The 26,358-nt window shown below is 46.0% G+C and overlaps 1 protein-coding gene across 5 annotated transcripts; it reads left to right on the top strand.

Annotated features, from left to right (window-relative positions):
• The first annotated feature begins 296 nt into the window (after positions 1 to 296).
• On the top strand, positions 297 to 26,301 carry LOC130150067 (C->U-editing enzyme APOBEC-1-like). Of its 5 annotated transcripts, XR_008822104.1 has the most exons (7): positions 297 to 395; positions 14,399 to 14,607; positions 15,877 to 15,904; positions 16,267 to 16,655; positions 17,907 to 18,025; positions 21,009 to 21,191; positions 22,614 to 24,425. XR_008822104.1 is itself a non-coding variant. In XM_056340607.1 (6 exons), exons 2-6 carry the CDS (start codon positions 14,586 to 14,588, stop codon positions 21,093 to 21,095), a joined length of 645 nt encoding a protein of 214 aa, XP_056196582.1. In that variant the 5' UTR covers positions 297 to 395; positions 14,399 to 14,585; the 3' UTR covers positions 21,096 to 24,425. The 5 variants fall into 5 exon arrangements, 4 of the variants coding, with proteins under 4 accessions (XP_056196582.1, XP_056196583.1, XP_056196585.1 ...); XM_056340607.1 differs by having other exon boundaries at positions 21,009 to 24,425; XM_056340608.1 differs by lacking the exons at positions 21,009 to 21,191; positions 22,614 to 24,425 and adding an exon at positions 19,785 to 21,002 and having other exon boundaries at positions 305 to 395.
• The last annotated feature ends 57 nt before the right edge of the window (positions 26,302 to 26,358 follow it).

Below are 26,358 nucleotides of genomic sequence, written 5' to 3'. Positions count from 1 at the left end.
AAACCTTAGTTGCCTTGACCACCATCACCTGGGGCTTCCACTGACACACTGCCCATAGATGGCCCAGGAGCTCCATTTAAGCTCAGGTCGTGCCGTTAGTCCCTGTCTGAGCTATGACATGGGTGTGCTTGTCTCCATCTCTCATGCCCATGCCTATGCCCATGCCCAGCCGTGGATCCTGTTGATCTCTTTCCTGACCTGTGAACTGGGTTGACCTCAGACCTATCTCATCTCTATGGACAAGCCCAGTGATCACTGTGTCTGTATGTGTGTGACGTTGGTTGCCATCACAGGACCTGATCCTGACCTGAGGATTGATTTTCCAGCTTGACCTAGGACTTAGGACCTGGCTTATCAGCATCAACCTGCCTGAAAGTCTGGACTCAGTCACCAAGGTGAGTGATGGTCAGTGGAGGGATCTAGCATGGTGCACAGGGCAGGTTCCTGAACCTGGGGAACCTCAGGGGGAGCTGAGAGAGCTGTCAGGGCCCTGTAGCTGATGCCACAGTGACTGACAGAACCTGGGTAGGGCCAGGAGCAATGGTGGCCAAGCCCCACCACCACCTATAAAAGAAGCCCCTGGGAAGCCCTAGTGACCAGGAGCACCCTGCAGGAGCCAGAGCATGGCATGGCAGTTTGCACTGCAGGATGCTGAAGCTCTGCTGGCTTGATGAGGAAGCAATGGTACCCACCTGGCAGAAAGCCATGGCCTCTGCAGGCTCTGCACCCACTACAATGGACACAGCTGCCTGGACAGAGCTCCAGTGGGAGCACAAAGCCACCCGTGTGCCAGGCTGCAGGCTGTGCCCTGCTCTTACGCCCGCACGGGACAGCAGCAGGGAGTGCAGTGGTGGGAGTGCACCCAGGGAGAGCGACTCCTCCGCTTTGTGACAGAGCGCCGGGAGGAGGAGAGTAGGCTGAGCAGTATCAGGGAGCGTGAGAGAGAGACAGACTGCTGGAATCACACCCTACCTTCCCTGAGACAGGCCCGACGGGCAGACGGGACGCGTCATACGGAGGTTCCCTGTCCTCTCTCCACATGGCTGAACGTGGTGCCGTAGGGAACAGGGGGCAACGGCGACAAGTCACTGCTCGGCGCAGCAGGCACGTCTCCTCTGGGACTGCCCTACCTGCCCAGGTGCCCTTGCATGACGGGTATGAGGCTCTGCAAGTGGAACCGAACGATAATGAGAATGACGGTTCGTCTAGCATGGAGGCGTCACTGAGGTTATTTCGGCATACACCCTGCATGAAAACTGCTTCCATAATGAAAAAAATGGGCCATTGTCATAGGAGACTCCCTTCTGAAGGGAGCAAAAGGCCCAATACACAGACTGGACCCACTTCTTAGGGAAGCCTGCTGCCTCCCTGGGGCCCAGGTTAAAGATGTGAAGAGGAAGCTTCCCACCCTGCTACAGCCCTCAGATTGCTGTCCACTATTGATTTTTCAGGTAGTCAGCAATGAAGTTGCAAGAAGAGGTCCAAGGGCAATCGGGAGAGAGTTCGGGGCCTAGGGACAGCTGGTTGAGGGATCGGGAGCACAAGTAGTGTTCTCCTCTATCCTTTCAGTTGCAGGGAGTGATGAGGGAAGAAACAGGAAGAGCCAGCAGATTGATACCTGGCTCCGAGCCTGGTGTCACCAGCAGAATGTTGGGCTTCTTGATCATGGGTTGGTCTACACAACACCAGGCCTGCTGGGAACAGACGGGGTACCCTTGTCTCAAAGGATGAAAAGGATCTTTGTGCAGGAGTTAGCAGGGCTCATTGAAAGAGCTTTAAACTGGATTTGAAGGGAGAAAGGGATAAAATCAGACTTACTAGAGAAAAGCCTGGGGGCAGCATGCCAATGTTTGAGCGATGGTGTGCTAGTGAGGTCCTTTGGTCTGTTTTCTCAGTGGAGGTAGGTGATGGAGCCCATGTGGCAGCAAAGACACAAGAGTTATAGATGTGTTAGAAACCATGGACATGCCTGAGAATGGTTACGTAGGAATTAGGGCTTCTGCCCCCAGAAAGATGGTGAGATCAATAGCCCGACTGAAATGCATCTACACCAGTGCACACAGCACGGGCAACAAACAGGAGGAGCTGGAAGCCATTGCACAGCTGGAAAACTATGATATAATTGCCATCATGGTGGGATGACTTGTGCAGTCGGGGTGCTGCAATGGATGGCTATAAACTCTTCAGAAGGGATAGGCATGGAAGGAGAGGCAGTGGGGTAGCCCTGTGTGTTAGGGGGTAGAGGGATGAATCTGAGTTACTTAACATTGATAATATACAGCTCTGGGCTGGCTTCAGGGGTGGGCGGTGGGGTGGGGGTGTGTGGCTGCTTCTGTTAAGTGGTTGGTAGCCAAGGAAGAGAGAGCAGTCAAGGAAGGGAGGAGGAAGAAGCAGAGAGAAGAAAGAACACGCACCCTGGGTGAGGAGAGATGAGGAGAAGGCACCAGAGGGACTGGCATGAAGAGTATGTTGGCATGAGATGGTAAAAGACCTTGTTGCAGCTTGATAGTTTGGAGAGTGCTGCGACATTAGGGGAGTATTTTGATCGTCTAGAGCTTAATGATGGTGATGATAGTGTTGAGTGCTTATAGGTGAGAATCAGAGGGAAGGTCAACAAGGCAGATATCATGGTGGGAGTCTGTTATAGATCACCCAACCAGGACGAAGAGACAGATGACATATTCTATAAGCAGCTGGGAGAAATCTCATGATTGCTAGCACTTCTCCTCACAGGGGACCTCAACTTACCAGATGCCTGCTGGAAATACAGTTCAGCAGAGAGGAAACAGTCTAGGAGGTTCCTGGAGTGTGTGCAAGGTAACTTCCTGACACAGCTGGTGAGTGAGCCAACTAGGGAAGGTGCCCCGAGGGGCCTGTTGTTTGTGAATAAAGGAGCTGTGGGTGATGTGAGGGCTGGAGACCGTCTTGAGCCCAGCAGTCATAAAATAAGAGTTTTCCTTTCTCAGGGAAGTAAGGAGGGGGATCAGCAGGGCTGCTGCCTTGGAACTTCTGGAGGGCAGAGTTTGGCCTGTTTAAGAGACTGATAGAGAGTCCCTTGGGGGGCAGTCCTGAATGCAAAGGCTTCCGGGAAGGCTGGACATTTTTCAGGAAGGAAACCTTAAAGGCACAGGAGCAGGCCATCCCCATGTGCTGGAAGACAAGCTGGAAGGGAAGATGACCAACCTGGCTGAACAGAGAGCCTTGGCTGGAACTCAGGAAAAACAGGAGAGTTTGTGACCTTTGGAAGAAGGGTTGGACAACTCAGGAGGACTACAAGTATGTCATGAAGTTATGCAGTGAGAAAATTAGAGGGGCCAAAGCCGAACTAGAATTTAATCTGGCTACTGCCATAAGAGACAAGAAAAATGTTTCTATAAGTACATCAGCAACAAAAGGAGTGCTAAGGAGAATCTCCATCTTTCATTGGATGTGAGGGGAAACATAGTGACAAAGGATGAGGAAAAAGCTGAGGTACTTAATGCCTTCTTTGCCTCAGTTCTTAATGGTAAGACCAGTTCTTCTCCGGGTACCCAGCCCCTTGAGCTGGAAGACAGGTGCAGGGAGCAGGATGGAGCCTGCATAATCGAAGGGGAAATGGTCAGCAACCTGCAACACCACTTAGACACAGGTCTATGGGGCTGGACGGGATCCACCCAAGGGTGCTGAGGGAGCTGGCAGAAGTGCTCACCAAACCACTTTCAATCATTTATTAGTCCTGGCCAGCTGGGGAGGTCCCGGCTGACTGGAGGTTAGCAAATGGGAGGCCCACTTACAAGAAGGACAGGAAGGAGAATCTGGGCAACTACAAGCCTATCAGTCTGTCCTCAGTTCTGCGGGAGGTTATGGAGCACATCATCTTGCGTGCTGTCACACAGCATGTGCAGAAGGACAACCAGATGATGAAGGTCAGTCAGCATGGGTTTATGAAAGGCAGGTCCTGCTTGACTAACCTGATCTCCTTCTATGACAAGGTGACCTGCTTAGTGGACAAGGGAAAGGCTGTGGATGCCATTTACTTAGACTTTAGTAAGTAAGGCCTTTGACACTATCTCCCACAGCATTCTCCTGGAGAAACTGGCTGCTCATGGCTCAGATGGATGTACTGTTCGCTGGTTAAAAAACTGGCCGATGGCCAGGCCCAAAGAGTTGGGGTGGATGGAGTTACATCCAGTTGGTGACCGGTCACCAATGGTGTTCCCCAGGGCTCAGTACTGGGGCCAGTTCTGTCTAACATCTTTATTAATGATCTGGACAAGGGGATCGAGTGCACCCTCAGGAAATTTCCAGACAATGCCAAGTTGGACAGGACTGTTGATCTGCTTGAGGGCAGGAAGGCTCTGCAGAGAGATCTGGACAGGCTGGACTGATTGTCTGAGACCAATTGTATGAGGTTCAACAAGGAGGAGTGCCAGGTCCTGCACCTGGGTCACAACAACCCCATGCAACACTACAGGCTTGGGGAAGAGTGACTGGAAAGCTGCCTGGGGGAAAAGGACCTGGTGATGTTGGTTAACAGCCAGCTGAACATGAGCCGGCAGTGTGGCCAGGTGGCCAAGAAGGCCAACAGCATCCTGGCTTCTGTCAGAAATAGTGTGGCAGCAGGACCAGGGCAGGGATCTTCCCCCTGCACTCAGCACTTGTGAGGCTGCACCTCAAATACCGTGTTCAGTTTTGGGCCCCTGACAACATGAAAGACCTTGAGGTGCTGGAGCTTGTCCAGAGAAGGGCAACGAAGCGGGTGAAGGGCTGGGAGAACAAGTCTGATGTGAAGCAGCTGAGGGAACTGCAGTTGTTTAGCCTGGAGAGAAGGAGGCTCAGGGGGGACCTTATTGCTCCCTACAGCTGCCTGAAAGGAGGTTGCAGGCAGGTGAGTGTTGGTCTCCTCTCCCAGATAACAAGCGACAGGACGAGAGGAAATGGCCTTAAATTGCACCAGGAGAGGTTTAGATTGGGTATTAGGAAAAATTTCTTCACTGAAGGGGTGAAGCATTGAAACAGGCTGTCCAGGGCATTCAAAAGATGTGTAGATGTGGTGCTTGGGGACATGGTTTAGTGGTAGACTTGGCAGTGTTAGGTTAATGGTTGGACTCGATGATCTTAAAGTTTTTTTCCAACCTAAATGATTTTATGATTCTATGATTGTAACTTGCTTGAAAATCTGGACTCCTGGTTGATCCTGGCTGCTAGCCCTAGGCCTGCCCTGCTCTCTTTTTTTAGGTACACTGGAATGGGCCCTGGCTATCAGGCTCCTTCCTTGCTTTCTGCTTTATCTTGCTTGATGGGACTCCCCTTCCCTTAGGGAGCAGCTGGCCCTTGCAGCATCCTAGCAGTGTCTGGCAAGAGTGGCTGTGACTTGGTCACACAAAACAGTGGCTCTGGGCACCTGGTCAATTGTCTAGATTCTGCTTATCTATAACACTGTGATGACATTTTTATTTGAAGTTGTTCTTTTTGAGTCACATTTGCCTAGTAAAACAGTCTGTGGTCAAACAGTAAGCAAGAAGAGACCTCACATTCAGTTCGGTTCTCCCCAGGGGGGGTGTGTGTGGAGGGAGAACAAGGAAATGAAATACAGAATGCTGTATCTAATGTAATAGCAAAACCAAACATACCAAATAAGACCTGATAGGCCAAATATCAATGATGCAGCTAAGCAGTATTTCTCAATAGTAACTTAGAAATCAGAAATCATCTCTCTTGAACTGGCAGAAACAAAAAGCCAAGTCATGAAACAGGAGAACACTCCTATTGCTGCCATAGCTGGCTGGAGCACTGCCATTTAACCATGTGGCACATGCATATGAGGCTGGGAAAAAGATCCTGGGTCTGAAGCATGGTGTTCTGTACTTGGATATGTTGTAGCTGGCATGTACAGAGAAACAGAAGGTCCTGAATCCAGTCCCAAGTAGCACCTCTATGGTCACTGCTAGTCCCTTTGCACTTTCTGTTCCCTGCTTGAGGCATGTGACATTTTAGTCTCCTGTGGACTGAAATTTGTGCTTAAGCTCATCCATTTAGAGGTTATGGATGATATGTAGAGTAAGGCCTCCTCCAGCACCCCATTCTGTCTACCTGGTTTGCTCGCATCTTCTCCAGCTCCAGCCCAAGCCAGTGTCCTGCCTGTCACACAGCATGACAACTGCTCTTCTCACAGTTTGTTTCCTGACTGGATAAAGTTGCTGCTATTGCTGCTAGCTGTTGTCTGTCTCCCTCCCCACAGCATCTCTGCTGAGGCTCAGATCTCTCGGGCACTGAAGGAATTTGAGCTCCATCACTGTTTTGGCCTGGACTCTTTCCTTCAGATCAAGAGCTCTTATGCCAGCACGCTCTATATGTGCCACTCCGCCTGTGCAGCTGGATGGTCACTTGGTGGCATCCCGGAGCTCTGAAAAGACCCAGGGAGCAGCCAGTTTCATCTCCCCAAAGTGGCTTTGGGAATCTGGCTCAGCTCTGCTTCCTGACCTGCAGCCCCAGAGATGTGATGCAGAGCCACAGTGTTTTGCACTGGCATCGCCTTGTTTACACCGCATCCACTGCTACCATGTATCTGGTTAAACCAAGAGCAGTTTTCCTGCCAAATGAAGTCCTTTCATCCTTGAACCTTAGCCATGGTGGTGGGAGGCAGAGAGTCTCAGTTTAAGTGTCTCTGATGAAAGAAGATGGATTGTGGACTGGGCAGTAGGCTGTGGCGAAGGGCGTGCAGATGGGTATGTTCCTCATCCTGCAGCCCTGCCTGTCTTACAAGACAAGCAGTAACTGTGTCAGCCTCCAAATCGGCAATCTGTCTTAACTGTAGTAGTGAGATCTGGCAGGGCTTCTCTGTCAGCATCATGTATGACTTCTCTAACATAAGACAGGAAAATTGTGACAGGGCAGATTGCTGAGACACTGTACCGTAACTCCATCTGCTTACAACTACCATCTGGATTATGGGTCTACCCCACAGTGAGGTCTTTCCATAGCAACATCTTGATCAGCAAATGCCTAATCCATAGCACCAGGGACAAGCCTGTTTGGGTAGTTGGAGATTGTTTTCAGGCCACTTTCATAGCTGGATCTGATGAGCATTTACGGTTGGGTGTACTCATCTGAGAGAACCATGACAGCTCAGGTGGATTTTGGGGTGTAAGGTCTGCCCTCCCACCCTCACAGTTCCCTGATACATCTTGATTCCGATCTCATTTGTTTTCCACTTCTGGCATCTGCTGCTCACAAACACTGCTTAGCCCCATACCCACCTTTTAATCCCTCACTTCTGTTAAGATCTACTCAGACGCAAATAACACAATCCATAACTATCACTGCAGCAGGTGCGGCTTCTCCTTGCACTGCTGACTGGCCTACGCAACAGATTCAACCTGGAAAAAGGTAGCCAGGACCCACTGCTTCAGCTGCATTCTTTGAATCTTATCCCTCAAAGGGTTATCTCACAGCTGTACCATGTGTCCCCTGGATCTGCACCACATGCCATGACTGTTCAAGTTCAAAACTGTGAAGACTACTGATGGACAGTCCCCTGAAGGTTGTCCTGCCTCTGCTATAAAGAATACATAAAGAACTTACTGCTGCTTAAACGCACAGGTTCCTATCTCACAGTCCTGCTCCATGCCAGTGACAGGAGAAGGGATGTTAGCTGGATGTTAGATGGAGAGACCACTTACATAGTAACATAGGGCCTGAATCATGAAGATCCTGGCAGAGCAACCCCATGTCTCTGGAGTCTTTTGAAGATCTTACAAGATCTCTTTAGCAGCTTACCTGTGGATAGCCCAGTAGGGTGGATTTCTAGCCTACTTGTGGACATAAGATGGTGAGGTGGGTTAACCCTGGCAGGCTGCTAAGCACCACACAGCTGCTTGCTCTCCCCTCTCCCTGCCCCATGGGATGGAGGAGAGAATCACAAGGGCAAAAGTGAGAAAACTCATGCATCAAGATAAAGACAGTTTAATGAGTGAAGGGGAAAAAAAGAGAAGACATCCCAAATGATGCAGAGGCAGTCATTCACCACCAGCAGACTGATGACCAGCCAGTGACCAAGCAACAGCAACTTCAGAAAAAATCTCCCTGAGTTTTATTGTTGAGCATATGGTGAGGTGACATGAAAGATCCCTATGGTCAGTTGCCCCAGCTGTGCTCCCTCCCAACACCTTGCTCATCCCCAGCCTACCCACTTGGGAGCAAAGTCAGAAACAGAGAAAGCCTTGACACCGTGCAAGTGCTGATCAGCAATAGCTAAAAGTTGGTGTGTTATCAACACTCTTTGGTCACCAGGCTAAACCACAGCACCATACAGGCTGCTGTGAAGAAAATTGACTCCATCCTTGATGGTGCCCAACAGTTCTAATGCCTCGTTCTGGGGGACATTTTCTACTTTTGGTGGAGGTTCTACCTCTGTTGTGGTTTAACCCCAGACAGCAACTAAACACCACGCAGTCACTCACTCGTTACCCCCAACAGTGGGATGGGAGAGAGGATCAAAAGAGTGAAAGTGAGGAAACTCATGGATTGAGATGTCGCGACAGAGGGAAGACACAGTCACTCAATATGAGTGATCAGCAGACTTCGTTTATTGTCCCTTACAGTCACCTTTTATGCCTTGTTATAATCAGCTCATACATATTACAAAAGTTAAGCTCATTATTGGTTAGTTGCCTAACTACCAAGCCCGCCCCTAGTTTCTCTTCTGTAGTTATCTGTTCCCACCTGCAACATTCTTTTCCCACCACAATCTTCCTGTTATTGTGTAACTTTTGCTTTACTTCAGATAAGCTGAGAGCGATGTGCATTTTTGTCCAGCCAGCTGGACTATGTCTATGTGAACTTTTTCAGCTAGCCAGTTATCCACATTGAGATAGATAGGTTAATAGGTAAAACAAAAGCCGCACATGCAAGCAAAGCAAAACAGGGAAATCATTTGCTACTTCCCATGGGCAGGCAGGTGTTCAGCCATCCCCAGGAAAGCCGGGCTCCATCACATTTAATGGTTACTTGGGAAGACAAACGCCATAACGCCCAGCGTCTCTCCCCTTCCTTCTTCTTCCCCCAGTTTATATACTCAGCGTGGTGTCATATGGTATGGAATATCCCCTTTGGCTAGTTCAGGTCAGCCATCCTGGCCATGTCCCCTCCCAATTTCCCGTGCCCCTCCAGTCTTCTTGCTGACAAGACCCAGGAAACTGAAAAGTCCTTGATTGATAATGATAAACATCATCCAGCAACAACTGGATATATATATATATAATATATATAAAAATATCAGCGTGTCATCAACATTGTTCTCACACCAAATCCAAACCACAGCACTGCACCAGCTACTAAGAAGAAATGTAACTCTCTCCCAGTTGAAACTAGGACAACCTCCCATGGGAGCTACAGATTACAGGTGAATTCTGGGGAGAGCTTAACCATATGGCTGCCATTGAGCAATAGCTCAGTGCTGAAAGTTCCTGGAGCTACTCTGAACACTCTCTCCAGTACAAGTAATAGAAAAGGAACAGATGAATCATTGCTTTCTCTCAAGTGAAGGCCACCAGGTTTTGTTGTTCCCCTTGCTATTTAAAACCATGCCAGTTGTGTGATGACTGTATGCCAGACTCAGCCTCTCAAAAGGAGTATGGACACTCAGATGTCCACTGGGTTTGGGATATTTATTGTTCTGCCAAGTGCTTTGGCAGCACATACATTGAAGCGAAGAGGTAGAAATGTGGCAAAACCAGAAAGATAAAAATACAGCACTTCTGTGATGCAAAGTAGTGTGAGATGGCTGTAGAAAGACTGCTCAGAGTAGAAAATCATATTCCAAAATACAGATACGGTCTCTTGCAGCTTTTCTTTTTTTCACACTGACTCCCCATGAAATATATTTGATCCGCTTCTCTGATTTATATAGCCTCACCAATTAATATGAAAAAATTAGATTACAAGGATATTAGGATGTTTTGTTTAGCTAAGAAAAATTATTACTGAGGTAAGCACACAGGTAAGTCCTTACCACTAACTACCTGTTCTCCACCTTGCCTGGGTCAGGGCTCAGCCCACACACCCTCGTGGCTGGCTGCCATTCCACTTCATTGTTCAGAGTCAGACTCATAAAGCTCACCCAGCATTAGCAGGGCTTCATCAGTTATCTTACCTCTTACGTTTCAGTTTTCACATATGGAAACTGAACGAGAGTCTCAGTGAAGTATGATGCAGCTGTGTAACCTGCAGAGGAAAGGAAAGTAGAAGTATGAGGAGAGATAAAAAGGCCATGGGTGGGTGTGCTTATGGGTCAGAGTTGTAAACTCATATGCTGCTAAGGATGTGTATCTCTGTATCTACAACTTGTTTTTATATGCATTATTGCATTATTATGCATACACAAATATGTAAATATCTGTGTGAGTGTGTACTTGTACATATATATTCATAGACACACAGAGACACATTTTAGCTCTTTTTAAAATTTAAAGTTCACAGAGTAAACCTCCAAAGGCTCTGAGTGGGTTTTTTTTCCCCCATAAAAATGTAGATATCTACTGAGACAACTCCATTAAATCCAAACAAACATACAGTGGATTTTCCTTTCACTGTCAAATACCCCCGCAGCAGAACACTTGAACACAAAATTTACCATTACAAATTAAGTCCAGGAGCCAGTTTGTAAGCGGAGACTGAGATCTAAGCCTCTGTGGCATGAGCCCCAAGCTTTTAGTCACATCTAAGTTTTGCCTTCCCCCTTGTTTCCAGACTCCCACCAGGTGATTCTCACCTCTTTCCAGTAGATCATTCAGCCAGAGAATAGAAAGCTCAGTACCTGTAAAATCCTCAGACATGTGCAAATTAGGATTATGGCTGATATAAACCTTGTCACTTTTTGTCTTCTATGGTGTCTGATTTAACTTCCCTTCTTCTGGGCTTCTCTTTCTTCTCTCTAACCTGCCTGTCTTTCCTAATTTCTTCCACATGTTTCTGTTTCTATAAGTTCTGTCTCAGTTCAAATTTGTGTTTTATGCTGAGTAAAATTGTTCAGTGTGACGCTGGGGTTGGCATGACCAGATGTACCTCCTGGGTTCCGAATGTCAGATAAACCAAAAGACATTTGAGAAAAATTGCAAAAGACGTGCCTGCTCTCTCAAGACAAAGCTGGCTCAGTGAGGTCAGTTAAGGGGTGGCACATCCAGTAGATGCCACTACTGTAATACTGTCATGCATGTATGCATGCATATATATCATGCAAATATGACATGCATATGTAATAATACATGTCATGCAGGGCTGTTATTCCCAGGAGATATCTGTATTGAGCTAGCTCCCTGTTGCTCTGTCCACCTCTCTCTCACCTAGTGTATGTCCTGGAGTCCCTCTGCAAAGTGTTCTGAAGAAACTGTGAATCTGGTCATCTGTATACAGCATGGCTCTACTACCACCAAAAGGAATATTATTTTGAAGGTCTAAGGAACTTGGTGGCTAAAAGACTTATGAGTGAGTGTATGTTCACCCACCGTTCTGTGAGCCCTTTGCTGTGTATGTTCCTCTAAAATGCATTTATGCTCAGGAGGTATGCATATGAGGGTGGTGGTTATTTTAAAAAAATATCCATTTGTTGGAGTGGATGAAATATATTCAGATGTTACCAACAGCTCAGCATTACAAACCACCTTCACATTTATCTCTAATATTATCTTAAGCAACTTCTGTAAGGGGAGATAACTGACAGTGTCACTGAAAATGGGAATAAGAAAACTCCTTAACACCAATATAGAATTAAGAAGCAGGCATTCCTTTATTGCATTGGATACACGGGGGCTCACTCCACCTGACCTGCATGCCATATGTTTCATTCATGCAAAATTCTGTAGTCCACACATATGTTTATGCATTATATTTCTCAGAAAAATCATACATACTCATTCAGTAGGTGGTACTATGTTGAATAAATGTCACGCATGCTCCTTACAGGTACTTTAGAGTCTTCTAAGAGGTCTCAAACAATAGTTGACCCTATAGTTACAGCTGACTGCACACTGAACCTCAATTTACTTCCCTTACGTGGAGAGTCTAAGTTTGTTTCAATAGTTACCTATACAACAGTCTCCTCATCTACCACAAGTTTTAGATGACTCTTTCCCTTTTGCCATAAAATTACACAACTAAAGTTGGTTAGCAATCTCTCCATAGTGATTAAAGAAAAAACAACATAGTTGCAAAGCTAAACTAAATTATACTACATCGTAAGAACAGGAGGAAAAAAAGAAGAAAATATTTTGGTCACACTGAGTAATATGAGGTCCAACACATATATGTGACCCTTGCTACGGACATGTAGCAACCTAAAGGCATACTGGGTTACTGCTGTTTGCTCATAAAGGCCAAGAAAATTTTCCCACCCAGATATACCACCCTTCTGGAGGTTATCATCATCCTCTGAAGTCTGGTCCCCATAGACGGGCTGTACAAGTTCTAGAAGCATGAAAATTCATTTGTGAGGTAACCTTGTCTTCCTGATTTTGTTAGGGTTAAACCAGCTGCCAGATTTGAGAGGGATTCCTCTCCTCATATTAGGCTAGGAGGAACAACAGAATGGCATTTCTTTTTTTTTTTTTTTTCCCCCCCCTTTCCATTTTCCAGCCATCTCATAGAGCATATTCAACTTCCTGGAAACACCTGGAAGTGTTGCACTGCAAATTCCCTGCTTCTGCTTTGACTGATTTTTTGTGTCTCTGCTTTCTGTGGCTCATGGCTGATTTTATACCAGGAACTACTGCTACTGAGTACTGCTGCTAATCAAGCCATTTGTTGCAGCTCAGACTAAGCATCTCAAAGCTTAATTTACAATTGCATGTTTGTATATATCTGCTGCGAAGAGACGGAAATGAAGAGAATACTTTAGTGTTGATGCGTTTCTGGCCTTACTGAGTATCATGTCCATGAACTCCAAAACACATTGGTAAAACATTTTTTTGTTTCAAGAAGCCTCTGAGTGAGTTGATCCCATTCACTTTTCCTCAGATATGAACTAATGCAACAGCTAGGGAACAATTCTGTGGGGTGAAGTCAGCGGTGACCTTGCAGCAGCAGAGGCCCTGAAGGCAGATCCTGTGCTGGCACTGCGCTGCCAGATAGCCATGGCTCCTCCTTCACCGAGTCCTGCCAGTGCCCGAATTCCTCCTGCGCCTGTACTCCACTGTTCGTGTTCACTTCTGTTTGCTTTGCCCTTGCAGGGAACTGAATATTTTTTGACAATGCAATACTGAGGGCTGGCCGCAGAGGGTACAAATAAATCTCTCTCCTGGCTTCACAGTCCCAAGCCAGACTTGGCACTGAGGAAGGCAACGGCTTTGTTCTCAGGGAGCGTGCATTACTGGATGGTGGCTCACCAGGGATCTATTTCTGCAGCTTGCATCAAGCCACAAAATATTTGTGTCACAAAACCAGGGGGAATTCTGACAGAAACTGACTTAGCACAGCCATTTCTAGCTAAGCCGTGCGAAGAATTCTTTTGTAATCCTTTTGTTCTGCAAGCCAGTTTGGGGTGTGTCAGCCAGAGGAAAGCTTCTCACTAGCAACTAGCATAGCATTGTTTCACTCGTTTTTCAGGTGAAATGGGAAATAATTTTTGCTGCACCTTGTGTGAGTTACAGAATGGATCACAGGAAGGTGAGGCCCAGTGCACAATGTTGAGCAGATTTCTCAGGACATTGGAAAAAGTCTGTTCCTTTTACACCAGTGAACTGCACTGCCATGACTAATAGCTTCTGCAGATACTCACATGCTGGTTCAGGTCCTGGTTCCAAGGCGTCCACATGAGTACAGAGCTCTTCTCTGTTGTGAAGTTTCATAAATATCTGGGTGTTCCCCCACAACAAGCTATCCACCACCATAGTTCTCCTGGAGGCTGGGCAGCTTGCTTCGAGTTAGCTTGAGCATCTCCCCAGTCGCTGCCCACAGCTGTAAATGTGCCTTCACACACATTGAGGATCTTCCTTGCTTGAGGTTCAAGGGTGCACGAGTGGTCCTTGGAACTCCACAGAATGGTCCCATGAAGGGAAATGGCAGTAACCGTCACCACCTGCTGGAGATCCATAAAAGCACAAGCCTTTGCAGATCACGTCTGTTTCCCACTCCACCTGGTTCTGCTCAACCTTCTGATGATATATCTAAGTGCCAGAAAAGTTGTCTGCCACGCCACAGCTATGTGACTTAATGCCATTTGTGTAGATGCTCTTTCTCTCTTGGTGCATTGGGGTGACCAGAGAAGAGTTACTTTTCTGCTCGGGGGCTAGCGGTAATAAAGAATTACAATTCCAGTCCTGCACTGCAAAAAAGACAGCTCATCAAATAACTCCAGCTTCTAGCAGGCAACTTTATCTACATCCCCAGACCCACTCTTTTGCAGTCTTTTTTTTTTTTTTTCCAGGATCTTACTTTCTGTTTCACTCAGTGGGATAGTTCATTTGCGTAAAAGCAAGTCACCATGAGGAAATATTCGGCTGAGCAACATTACTGACACCCCGATTTCAGTCTTTGGGAATAGAAACCGAAACAAACATACGACCAATAAAGGCGCATCCATCATCCAAGAGGTGGCAGATTGAGAATTACCCATGGCTGCTGTCACTGACAGAGGTAAGTACATGTGTGTGAAAAGCTGGTCTATTTCTCCATGTTCAGTGTAGCTATTTACTGTAGTTATATCTAAGGAACAGGTGGGTACAGACAAATGTGTGTGTTGGCACGTGAAGGTACACAGGAGACACTTTGTGTGGATTTGTGGGTGTTATCTGTTTGAATGCATTACTCTACCTTGAGTCTTAGGTTCAGCTTCAAAATATTGATGTTAACCCTGATGTGACATTAGGCAGGAAGAGTTCAAAAGCCAAAAGACCTCTTGATGTGGAAAGAGATCTCAAAGGCAATTAAGAATGGAGTAAATTAGTTGGCTTATCTTTTCACTTATTTTGTTTTTAATGCAATAAAAAACTAGAAAATGCCTTTTAAACTATCAGTGCAATAAGGTTGTGCAAGGAGCTGATCAGGTCTCTGTTGATGTGGAAGACTATTTTATTCCTGCTGAAATGTAATTTCACTGGGTATATTTCAAAAGTCCTCATTTGAAGAGCCAAGAGCTATGGAAAAGTGCCTTTAGTATTTAATTCTAAGCAAATTAATGATTTTCTTCAACAAAACGAGTGTTCTCAGTTCCTTAAGTTTGCCATGGATGGACTTTTACAAAAGAAATAACTAGCTTTGATCATCTGCAATTGTTTTCATCTAGAAACTTCAGCTGGGAAGGTATGAAGGAGTCATAGGGTCAAGCTTCTTTGCCACTATGAGAGATACAGTGTGTATAATTAGACAGGTCTCTGATGCCACCCCACAGGTATTTGTTAGAAATCACCCTCCTTTCTGCACTGGTATTTTTTCCTTGCCACTGATAAAACCTCTATCAGCTTTTGAAACAGTTTCATACTAAGAAAAGGAGGAACCCTTGGCTGTGAAAATGTTTTTGTCTAGATTGACATTAGGAGTACCAACAGGAAAATAGCTAAAGTTTTGCCTAGTAGAAGTGTTTGGAAGATACAAAGGGAGAAGATATTTGACTCTGCTCTTCAATTAGTCAGGGAAAAGCAGACACGGTACTGCTGAAACCAGTGAAGTTAAACTTGAGTGAGATCACAATCAACTCTAATGTGTTAAATTGAGCAAGGGTTCATGTACAGCATAGCTTAAACAACCGTGAGTTCCCAGGTAGAACTCCACCACTCCTGCATCCCAGAGTGGCTATCCTACTGTGCAGGGAGTGTATAGACTGAAAGTGCCCGGGACAGAAGGTGCAGAGGAAATTTTGTTTTCTGATCTACTATCCCAAGTGATTCACAAATCTTTTCTTTATAGATCCTGCACCCAGAAGGAACAACCAAGGGTAAGACTTACAGCTCTATCACCATGTGCTGCCTGGGACCAATAGCAATTTCTAGAGACAGGCAAAGCTAAGAAGCCTTGTGCTTTCTTTTCCTCTTACCATCCTGTTCCCTGATCGTCCTTTCCAGTTATCTTACTACTTTGACCAGTTCTGATCTGAGAGTGGTGATGGGATTGCTTACACTCCCAACATCTTGCAAGGAGGTGCTGTGGGTTAGATCATTAGACTGCAGTTCTCCAAGCTGCTCATTTGTGATGGGAAAGGCTGAGAATGGGAGGTTTGGCTGATGTTGAGAGTTGCACAATGTGACCAAACATCACTGAAGTGTTGGGATGATTGCACTGCTAGTACTTTTGTCACAGGTGGAAGATACAGCCAAATGACTTCAAAAGAAATTATTTGCCTGATCACCATCCAGAAGTGGTCTACCTGCTGTATGAAATCAGGTGGAGGAGAGGTACCATCTGGAGGAACTGGTGCTCAAACAATTCTAGCCAACATGCTGAAGTCAACTTCTTGGAAAATTGTTTCAAGGCCACGCCATCAGTTTCTTGCTCCATCACCTGGGTCCTATCTACTACGCCCTGTGGGAAATGCTCCAAAAGAATTCTGGACTTCCTGAGGGTACATCCCAATGTGACCTTGGAAATATATGCAGCCAAGCTGTTCAAGCACCTGGATATCCGTAACCGGCAAGGTCTCAGGAACCTGGCACTGACAGGAGTCGCTATACGTATCATGAATCTTGCAGGTAACTCAACTACTCTTTGGCTTTGTCTAGGTTGGATGGAAAGTTCTGGGATTATGTGCACTCTCAAGCAGTTGTGCTTTGTAATAGCAGTGATGGCTGGCATTGGAGAGGACTAGAGAGTGCAAAAATGCCACTCTCCTCTGCCTTATTTCTTCCCCAGTCCCATACAGCAGCAGGACCAGCATGGTCATTTCCTCTTGCCAAATCTGAACAAGGACAGTTATGTCTTTCTTTAGCCATCCATGCCTTCTTTATGTACAGTGAAAAAGCCTGCCCATAAGATAGAGATAGAACCCATCCCTCTTAGCATATATATGCAAATCAGCTTGCCAGCTGCAGCAAGTAAGCGGTTTCCCTTGATAGCTGGAGAAAAGAAGGAGACGTATCTAAAAGAGACTTTCAGATGATGCATCACAGATTACATGTCTTCCATGTATGTCTTTTTGTATGTGCATCTTCCTTGCCTGTCAATGTTTGGCTATAAAAATAGTCCAGACAAGTCCAGACAAATAGCTACAGAAAGTAATGAACATTTGAAGAGATTTTTCTCACATATCTGCCTGGGTACTTACTACTGGAGTGTGCGGCTACAAAACCTACCATGTCAAATGTGAACTTAAGGGACATTGCTTATCTTGGGGAATCTGTCTCTGGGATTACACCACCAGAGCACTAACAGGAGCTCCGGCCATCCTATCAACACTAAGATCAATATGAACTGCTAAATGTTAGGGTGTTCACTCCAGGTTTTCCTTGATCATTGAGATAAGTCAGACAGATTCATGATTGAAGCAAGAAGTTTATTGTCTTACCCAAAGCTTCTGTGATCAAGTGCAAGTCTGCCAAAAGACATGCCTGAGCAGCCCTGATTGCATGTGCCACTTCCCTTCCCAGTCCCTACCAGCGAAGCAGCCTGCCACTCACTGATTACTTCTCCCTTGGCCAATGTGCTCTGGCTTTATGTCCTGGTGTGCTATCTGTGACACGGGTTGCCCAAGCCTCTGTAGTAATCTCTCTCACTCCGGCAATTCTCCTTTTTCGACCTATTGCTATTTGTAGAGTTTTGGTTCCTCTTTCCACTAACTTATTTGTGTAGTTGCAAGTCATCATTGCTCCCTTGTGTGAATACCCTCAGATTAATATCTTCATTTAGCATTGTTTTACTGAGAAAAAAGTGACTCGCTAAAATATTCATGCAGAAAGAAATGGGCATGTCTTTCATCAGGAGTGACTGAGTATCTCTCTTCTCAGACTACAGTTACTGCTGGAAAACATTTGTTGCACACGAACATGGACAAGGTGATTATTGGCCCTTGAGCTTCGCTTCATACATCTTTCTGAATTCAACAGAGCTGTCTCATATCCTTTTGGTTAGTAGGCACTTGAATAAAATGCTGAGAGTGAAAAGTAATGCAAAATCCTAGGAAAAAGAGGTTTGGCGGGTCCTGGTAATGGTGTGGGCAGAAACAATAGTATGAAAAACAAGCGTGGGCTTGATGCTGCATGAACAGAGGGCCAAGTGGGCAAGAGATTGCCAAGGGGCTATGCTGTTGTTACATTGTGCTTTTGTGGCCAGGAGTAGAGAAGAGATTAAGCAATACTAAAAGCAATACATACTCTCAGCATTTTTTACAAAGGAAAGGGTAAATAATTTTAAGCCTTTACATGGATCAGCCACAAGTTCATTAGCTTGCAGCTTACCGGAGCTATTCAATCCCGAAAGCTCCTTCAGCTGTGTAAACATGATTCAAGTACACTCCTTTTGCCTCCCAAGACAGGGCCACTGATTTAAGTTCTGAGCAAGTTCAAAAGCCTGGATGGGTGGATTCCCTTTCAGGATCAAAGCTTACGCGTAAGAGTATTGTGTAATAGATCTGCATTCCCCATTTCTTGCAATCCATACAACTGCAGAAGTTACTTGTATGGTCTGATATCCTACTATATAGGAAAGAGAAGGTGGTCTACTGAACAGGAGAGAAGACTAGGACTGGAGTTAACTTGCTGGCTCAGTCACCCTTTGTGGGGCAAGCAAGTTCTTGCTTGGACTGGTCCCAATATGTAGCACTGGGGCTAGTGGAATGGACCACTGGAGACAGAGGAAGGAATGCACAGAACTACATAATACAGGCAGGAGCTTAAAGCCTAGAAGAAGAAAAACTAAGCTGTTTGTAGGATGCTATGAATGCCTTGTTCTATTTCTGATGAGGAAAAGGTATACGCTTCATATACTTCATTTTAGTTCTATCCATCCCAAACTTTATGTAGGTCTTTTAATACCTCAGGAACTGACCTTTCTAATTCTGTCTAAGACATTCAGGTGAAGGATGCACAGTCAGTGGCATCATCCAATCAGCTGATCTAAGTAGTTAATGCAATGTAACTGTTTAGGAGACATTTTTCCCTTGGCTTTCAGCCTTCCTGAGTACCCTAATGTCTGAGATGATTAAATAATTTAGCAGCTGATGCACAATTAAATGCAGAGTGTGATGCTTAGCAGGGAGCTGAACAGAGCTGTCTGCTAAATGCTTGTGAGTACTGACAAACTCCAGCTGACTCAGCACAGTTCCCTGGGCAGCGGTACAAGGCGAATATGCCCTTCAGTTCTTGGTTTTAAAAAGCCAGCTAACAAATGACCTGTCCCTCCCTGTGCCCTGGCAACCCCGTGGGATTACTGCAGAATGCTAGTGGCTAGGAAGCTGGCACCGGGACACTCATGCTGGTAGTCAGGCACTTGCTCCATGACTTTGCTGTCTCAGCCAAACTCAAGCCACCACTAAAATGAAGTTGAGTAAGGCGCATTATCAGTAGTTCTGACCAACCACCGATCCTCCGTAGAAGGAATGGGAAGGAGCAGGTGCTCAGCCCTTGTGAACACCCAGCCCCATTGTACTAATTATGCAGAGGTGTAATGAGGAGAGTGTGTCCCAGCAACATGCTTCAGAGAAATACACACCGTTATTTCAAGTCCTGGCCTCCCTGGTATAAGACGCTGAGGAACCAGAGAGGGTTTGGTGGAGTGCCACTGCAATAGGGGGCTGGAGCACTTGCCCTGCTGAGGGAACCAGCTGGTTTAGACCTAAAGAAAAGAAGGATAAGTGGGATCTAACTGCGGTTTTCCACTACATAAAGGCAGTGAAGACAAAGCCAGACTCTCCTCAAAGCTGAACAGAGAGAAAATGAGGCAATAGGCACAAGCTGCAACAAGGGAAATTCCAACTGGGCAGAAAGAGAAAGTCTCCCCTGACAGCAGTGCTGTACTGCAACGGGTGCCCACAGAGGCTGTCAGACCATCCCTGGACACACAGAGAACTTCCCTCTGAGCTACCAGATCTAGCATTGGAGTTATCCGCACCACAAACGTGTTGTTCGTTGGACTAGACACCTCTAGAAGGTCTTTCTAACCCCCGAAATTCTGCCTTCCCACAGGATCTAGCTCCACTTCCCCTGCGTTCAGCTATGCAACTGCCGCCTTTTAAATGCTCCTGTTTCTGAGTGGTCTGTCTTTCTAGGAGGGGTTTACATGGCACAGTAAATTCTGAGGTGCTACGCTGTTGTCTGGAAAGCTGTGCCCAAAGGGACATTACCTAACATGCTGAAGATAGGTCAGAGCCTTCTCTGATGTATTTTCAAACTCTGGATTATACTGAAGAGACAAGTTAAGTTTTTGGCATCTAATTTTTAATGCTTGCATTCTTTCCTCCTGCTAGGGGCTTCCTCCATTGCCAGGGAACTGAATACTAACAAGCATCAGCAGCATGCTTTCAAGCTTACTCTGTGCATCAAACCGTTATTTTCAAGACTGGAAAAGCCATTCCCTGGCAGTTTTTTCTGCAACAGCTTTGAACGATGAGCTTCATCCTGCCGCTAGAGAAGGCTTTTACCACTGGCTAGGCATTGCTAAGTATTGGACACAGCAGAAGGAGCACATGAGAAGCCATCAGGAAGTGTGGATGATGCAGTCAGGCAGCCAGGACATAGTGCTCTGGGTCTTTACAAGGTTTCCCAAGAGTCCAGTGGGGATGGAGACCATGCCCTAGGACCAGGCCTTTAATGTCTGCTGATCCTGCAATTAGATTCTCTGAGTACCTTCGTGAGAGGCCAGTGAGTAACACTTTTCATGCTCTGATTTGTTCCAAAGAAGGAAGTGGAGCAATGTATTCTGCTTTTGAGAATTTTTTATGAAGATCACTTTTATGGCTATGTGTGTATGTTTCAAAAAATACTTTATGCTATTACAGTACTTATGTAATATTATAATATTACTGCTTTTATTACAATATAATACAATTATGTTGCTAAGGATTATATTGCTTCATTTTAAGGTTTTATTCTCCCTATTTTTTATGACTGTAGAAACAACAGAATAAAAGGGAAAATGTCAACTTTGTGAAAACTTTGCTTTTCTTGTTCTGTTCCTCGGCACATACCCTTCCCATGTAATTCCACACTCTGGAGTCCTAGCTGTTCATTGCAACCTGGGGAACGCAGCAAAAAGTCTCTGCTTTTCCAGCTGGAAACACTGAGTGGAATGGTGAGGTAAGAGGTATTGAAAGCTCTGAGCTCTCTCTACAGGCAGAAGGCAAAAAGAAGATACAGGTGTGCTGGGCCTCGCAGCAGTTTTCAGTTTGCACTGCAAATAATGCAAAACATCTGAATGAATCATGTTGGGAGCTCCGTGTTTCACGATTCTCAACCGCTCCAAGCAGGAGGCCCATTGTGTGATCCCACCGGAGAATGTGCCGCTACCGGGATCTGCAACATGCAGGCACAAATGATTATTTGAAGAATAAGGCAGGGGCTGGTAGGAACCTTGCCTATCTCTTCTAGCTGATTAAGGCTTATGGCATCCTTTGGCCATGTCAGTCTCTGGATGTTTAGCAGACAATCAAGACAGCCAGAAAAGTTGCAAGCTGAGGAAGCAGCTCCAGCTCCTGCTGTCTAAGAGAGTATCTAAAGCTGAGTGCAGCTGGCTGGTGAGTGTTTCCTACATTAACCAGATAAAATTACTCCAAGCAATGTATAGCATGACTAAAGTTTTTTTCCCCCTGTCCAGGACCTCAGGCTGGATATCATATGCTTTCTTTCTGGCCATTTTAGTGTTAAGTCTTTATTTCCTTAAGGAGAAATCAAATCACTTGATCAACATGCAGCTGAGTACACCAAGGTCCATAATCATTCCGCAACGTAACTTGTAAATTACTGGTCTGCTGTGGAACGTGGCAGCTCGATTTGAGCCTAATCAACATATATATATCTACAAACACCTTCCTTTGTGTCTTACTTTGAAACTTCATTATGCCACAGAAGTTAGCTGAATTCCATCTGAGAATCTACAAAGTACAACAGCACAAAGCTATACAACAATATGTAGTATCCATGGCCAGTACAAAATGGAAGCTCTTACATTTTAAGAAAATCTGCAAGACCTGAAGACCAATCTGTGTCTCTTGCCAGAAATACTTAAACATCATAGAATCTTGCTCACAGCTTAGCATAGCACCAAGCAGGCTTTACCCGTAGCAGTGTGGAAATTACTGACACATTGCTAGTTCACATGAAATAACCAAAAAATGCTGGCAGGTGCCACTATGTTTCTGTACTTTAAAATTAATATGCAGTCAGACTTTGACTTTGGAAAGGATGGAGCAAATGGGTATATCTCTGGTTCACCCCTCTTGTCTGGACTCACTTGTACTGGGGTAGGGCCACGGGACCTTGATCACACTCCAGCTGGAGTTGTTCAAGCATCCATAAAATGCTGTTCCTGCTTTCAGCTATCTCCAAGAACCTGCTTCATTTCCTTTCTCAGAATAGCAATGTAGCTGCTTATGCTTCAGAAAGGGCTACTGAATACTCAGAAACCGCATTTGGCCTAGGAAGAGCTGAAGAGAGCTGGGGCCTGTGATTGTGTCAGATGAGAAGTATTGCACCTTCTCACTTTGTTCTTCTCTTCCCTAGTATTTCTCTTTCAGGAACCCATTGCTGCTGTGTTTCTCTTTTGGGACCCGTAGCAAGACTGACTAGCTCTTCTACAAAGGAGGAACAAACAAACAAAAAGTTGGACAGAAAACCGCATAAATACAGGGGACAGCAAATTAAAACATTTGTTTGGGAAGCAAGAGTCAGAAAGTTAATACTGTAAATATAGGGAGGTGAAAAAGGACATAAACCAGCAAGCACAGCCCTGTGCAGACACCCACTGCAGCAATCCTAGCCCATTAGGCAAGAACTTTACAGCGGTGACGGTCCTGTAATGTGTAGGGCTATCTCAAAGGGAGCAAGAGGACACCTGATAAAGCAGAAATGATGAACGAGGCAGTGTGAGAGATGGTGACGTACTCACAGTGGAGCCTTGACTCTGAAGTGAACACTTCAGTCACAGGTTGCTGCCTCCACCTTCCCCGTCACACCTCCTCCTGGGGACAGTCTCTTGCTACAGCTGCACACCGGGGCATAATGAAGCAGAGGTCTCTGGCATCCCCATCCCTGTTGTGGGTCACAGTTCTGCTACTGCTGGTGTCAGCTCTGGGCATCACCAAGTCATTCAGCTGCACAGAAGTGCCTGGATTAACTGAAGTGCGCACACTCACCTTTATGAGTCAGCCGGTGTGTATGATTCTTCACGGAAGGCTCAGCCCTTTCCCACTGAAGGCAGGAGGACAAACTTTCCTCTGGTCCATTTGGAAGCACGCCAGTTCCAAGACAGCCCAGTGAAGTTTTTTACACCAGTTTCAGCGGCCAGAGTGAACCTGTAATCTACTGTATCCCTGCTGTGCCCTTACTGGTGTGTTAGGCTGTAGAGGTGAATCTACCACACTGCTAGGCTATAGAGGTAACCGCAGAACAGCGGGTCTGCTCTCACCTCCTTCTGTCCCTCTGGACTGGTAAAAACACTGTTCCAGCTTGTAGAGTAGGATAGTTCTTAACTGTGATTTAATAACAAGATTATAACGTGGAGACATCAACATCCTCCCTGCCCTGGAACTTGGGTGCACTCGCCCGTGTGAGGAGACGGGCACCTTCTAGGCAGGAAGGTGACCTCTGTCAGCATTAGCCCTGCACCTTTGACAGTCACATCAGTCCTTCCACTGGTCTGCTTCACAATAATAACGACAACAGCAGCAACAGCAATGGTCTTTCAGCTGTATCTGGTGTTGGTTTGGAAGCCTGAAGGGAAACCTGCCTATGACAAAAGTCATAGGTTTAAAAGCCAAAGGCAGCCTTCAAATTACTTACCACAGTTTGGTGCCTACCCTTTTGCTCTGACCCCGGCTCTTGCAGCAACCTGCTTTCTCCTTCCCCTTCTGAGACTCTGCTTATCACTGCTGGCATTGTCAGAACAGTCTCTTCGGTGCCAAACCCCTCCACGTTTCTTCTGCAAACCAAATCTGATTTCCATCACTGCAAATATTTAATACATATGTGATTAAATAATGAAATTTCTGCTCATAGAAACACCAAAGGGTCAGCACCAGGGAGGGGAGAAAAAATGACTCGAGCTAGAGGACAATGTTGGACATGAATACATCTAGGCTAAAAACTCCTAAAGGGGCAAGTAGCAGGGCACTGGACTCTAAGACCCTGAAGCTCCTTTCTGTCCTGGTTTCCAAGTACCAGCATGAGGGAGAGAGAGCAAGTGGGGGAAGGAGAAGGCAGGGGGGTGTGGGGAAGCATGACGTGCTTTGAAAATCCCCCTTGTATTTGCAAGGGCCTGGAGTGTGTCTTTGCATTGTTTAATGGTAATCTGTTTCTTATTATTGCAATGTGATGTCCAAGGATGCTGTGTACTGACCTGGAGTAATGCTGTGTGCAGCTGTGGGAATGATGTCAGTGTCCTGATCTTCGATGGGTATGTTCTGGGGGTTGCTGAGAGCCGGACTCTGGGAGCTGTTTGCAGCAAGGAACATCCCTTCAGCCAGCATCCTTGTAAAGGGTCCCAGACACCCCCGTGCACCAGGAGATGGCAGCCATGCCCAGTTTTCCACACTGTACCAGTAACCATCCCATTCCCTGTTTATCCTGCTTCCCCCGTTATCAAAAACCAACCCTGAACCTTGCCCTGGTGCAGAGTTGGAGCTTTCACAGAGCAGGGGGGTCTTTGTATCCCAGCCCTGGGTGACAAAGCACACGTCAGTTGCCATAAGACTGGATGTGACCCGAGGGTCCGATTGCTACGCAGGTGGCTGCGTGCAGAGCCGCAGAGGATGATGTTCAGCGAGGACGAAGGAGCTGCCCCCAGCCCATGGGCAGGATGGTTTTCAGTAGCGCCCGTGCCCTAATGAAGGTGTGCTTTCAGTTAACTGTGTGTACAGCTTGAGCGTGCAAAACCCACCCAAAACGTTACACAGCCAGCCACAGGGGCAGGTCTGGCAAAAGCTCGTGTTTGTGCCAGATTTGCTAGGAAATCTTTTGTATCCTGTTGTTCGTTGTGGCTGCAGTCCTTAGGGTGTGAGTAACAAGAGGATGGGGAGGCGGGCACACTCGTGGAAAGCAAGGCTCGGGGCAGCAGCTGCAGCAGCTGTACAGCTATTCAGATGAATCTGTGCCTTGTTCATTGCTGCAAACCATGGGATGTTGGACCAAGTAAGACTGAGGTTTTCAGCTAGCACCATGGGCCCCTGCTCTGGCTGTTCCCCAAGTCCTGGGAGGAAATACCCTTCCAGAAATCACAAGCCCCCATTTCCCACGGCTCAGGCGATGGGGCCTGAGCTATATTTGCCACAGTTCCCTTGAGGGGTTAGCTTTTTCCCAGGTGCATATAAAGGAAGGAGACACCTTGAACAGCCCAGCCACTATCTCAGTAAGGCTGTAAACGTAAGTGGTACTCAGGAGTATATAAGCAGTAGAGAAATGTTCCCTATACACACAGTCTACAAAGCAAGTAAAAAAAATTTAGGCTTAAAAAATAATGTCACCGTATAACAGTCATCCTCCAGGGAGGTACTCTTGGCAGAGACACCTAATGCGTTTGAGGTTGAATTAATTAATAATGCCAAGTCAAAGAATAGCTTACGATAGCTAGTATTGGTATTCGAGAATGGAAAAAGTACCATTAAAAAGACTCTACAGCAGAAGAGTTAAATTCCTATAGCTAAATCACATAGATTAGCTGAACAGTCCACTCTGAATTCAGTCTGCTTTAGATTCAGAAGAAGCAACGTAGGATGCATTCTGAATGCAGTGCATGTTTCTCATTGCATTTATTCTCCTATTGTATAACGTTACCAGTTGTCCTGTTTCAACAAGTTTTCAACAAGTACCTTCAACTTAATGTTTGTCAACATTTAATCAGAAGCTGGTGTCTCAACTGCTTTTTTAGAAAATGCTACTTTTTCTAGTAGCTCTCCAACAATTTCACTGAGAAAGACAATGATGTTGTACAGGCCAATACCAAAGGTTGCAAGACTGAGACCTTTTTTCCATCTCTGCTTCTCTTCTTGTTTTGTAAAGTATGTTGGGTCAGCACTTCTCTGTCCACTTTGGTCAATTAGGAGTCATGAATGAGAATGACAGGTTTGCAATCAATGACGGAAGCATCTTGAATGACTTTAGCATTTACGTCACAGATTTTTGGTAGTATTTCTGAAGCACCTATTGCCTGAACACTTTATCTGCCTTGATCTTCTGGATGACAGTGTCCACAGCTTCAAAGTTCCAGGTGAAAAGGCTAAAGACAGTTTAATAGGATAGTGCCAGATTTTCT

This window comes from Falco biarmicus, chromosome 5 (genome assembly GCF_023638135.1).
Source record: "Falco biarmicus isolate bFalBia1 chromosome 5, bFalBia1.pri, whole genome shotgun sequence".
Classification (NCBI taxonomy): Eukaryota; Metazoa; Chordata; class Aves; order Falconiformes; family Falconidae; genus Falco; species Falco biarmicus.
This window is presented reverse-complemented; position numbering and strand designations above follow the sequence as displayed.

What these genes read in the sequence shown, in the direction of transcription:
- LOC130150067 (XM_056340607.1), top strand. Translation starts at nt 14,586, where the DNA reads ATGGCTGCTGTCACTGACAGAG. An exon ending in GGCTGCTGTCACTGACAGAG is followed by an intron (nt 14,608 to 15,876) that starts GTAAGTACATGT and finishes TTTTCTTTATAG; the next exon opens with ATCCTGCACCCAGAAGGAAC. An exon ending in ACGTATCATGAATCTTGCAG is followed by an intron (nt 16,656 to 17,906) that starts GTAACTCAACTA and finishes CTCTCTTCTCAG; the next exon opens with ACTACAGTTACTGCTGGAAA.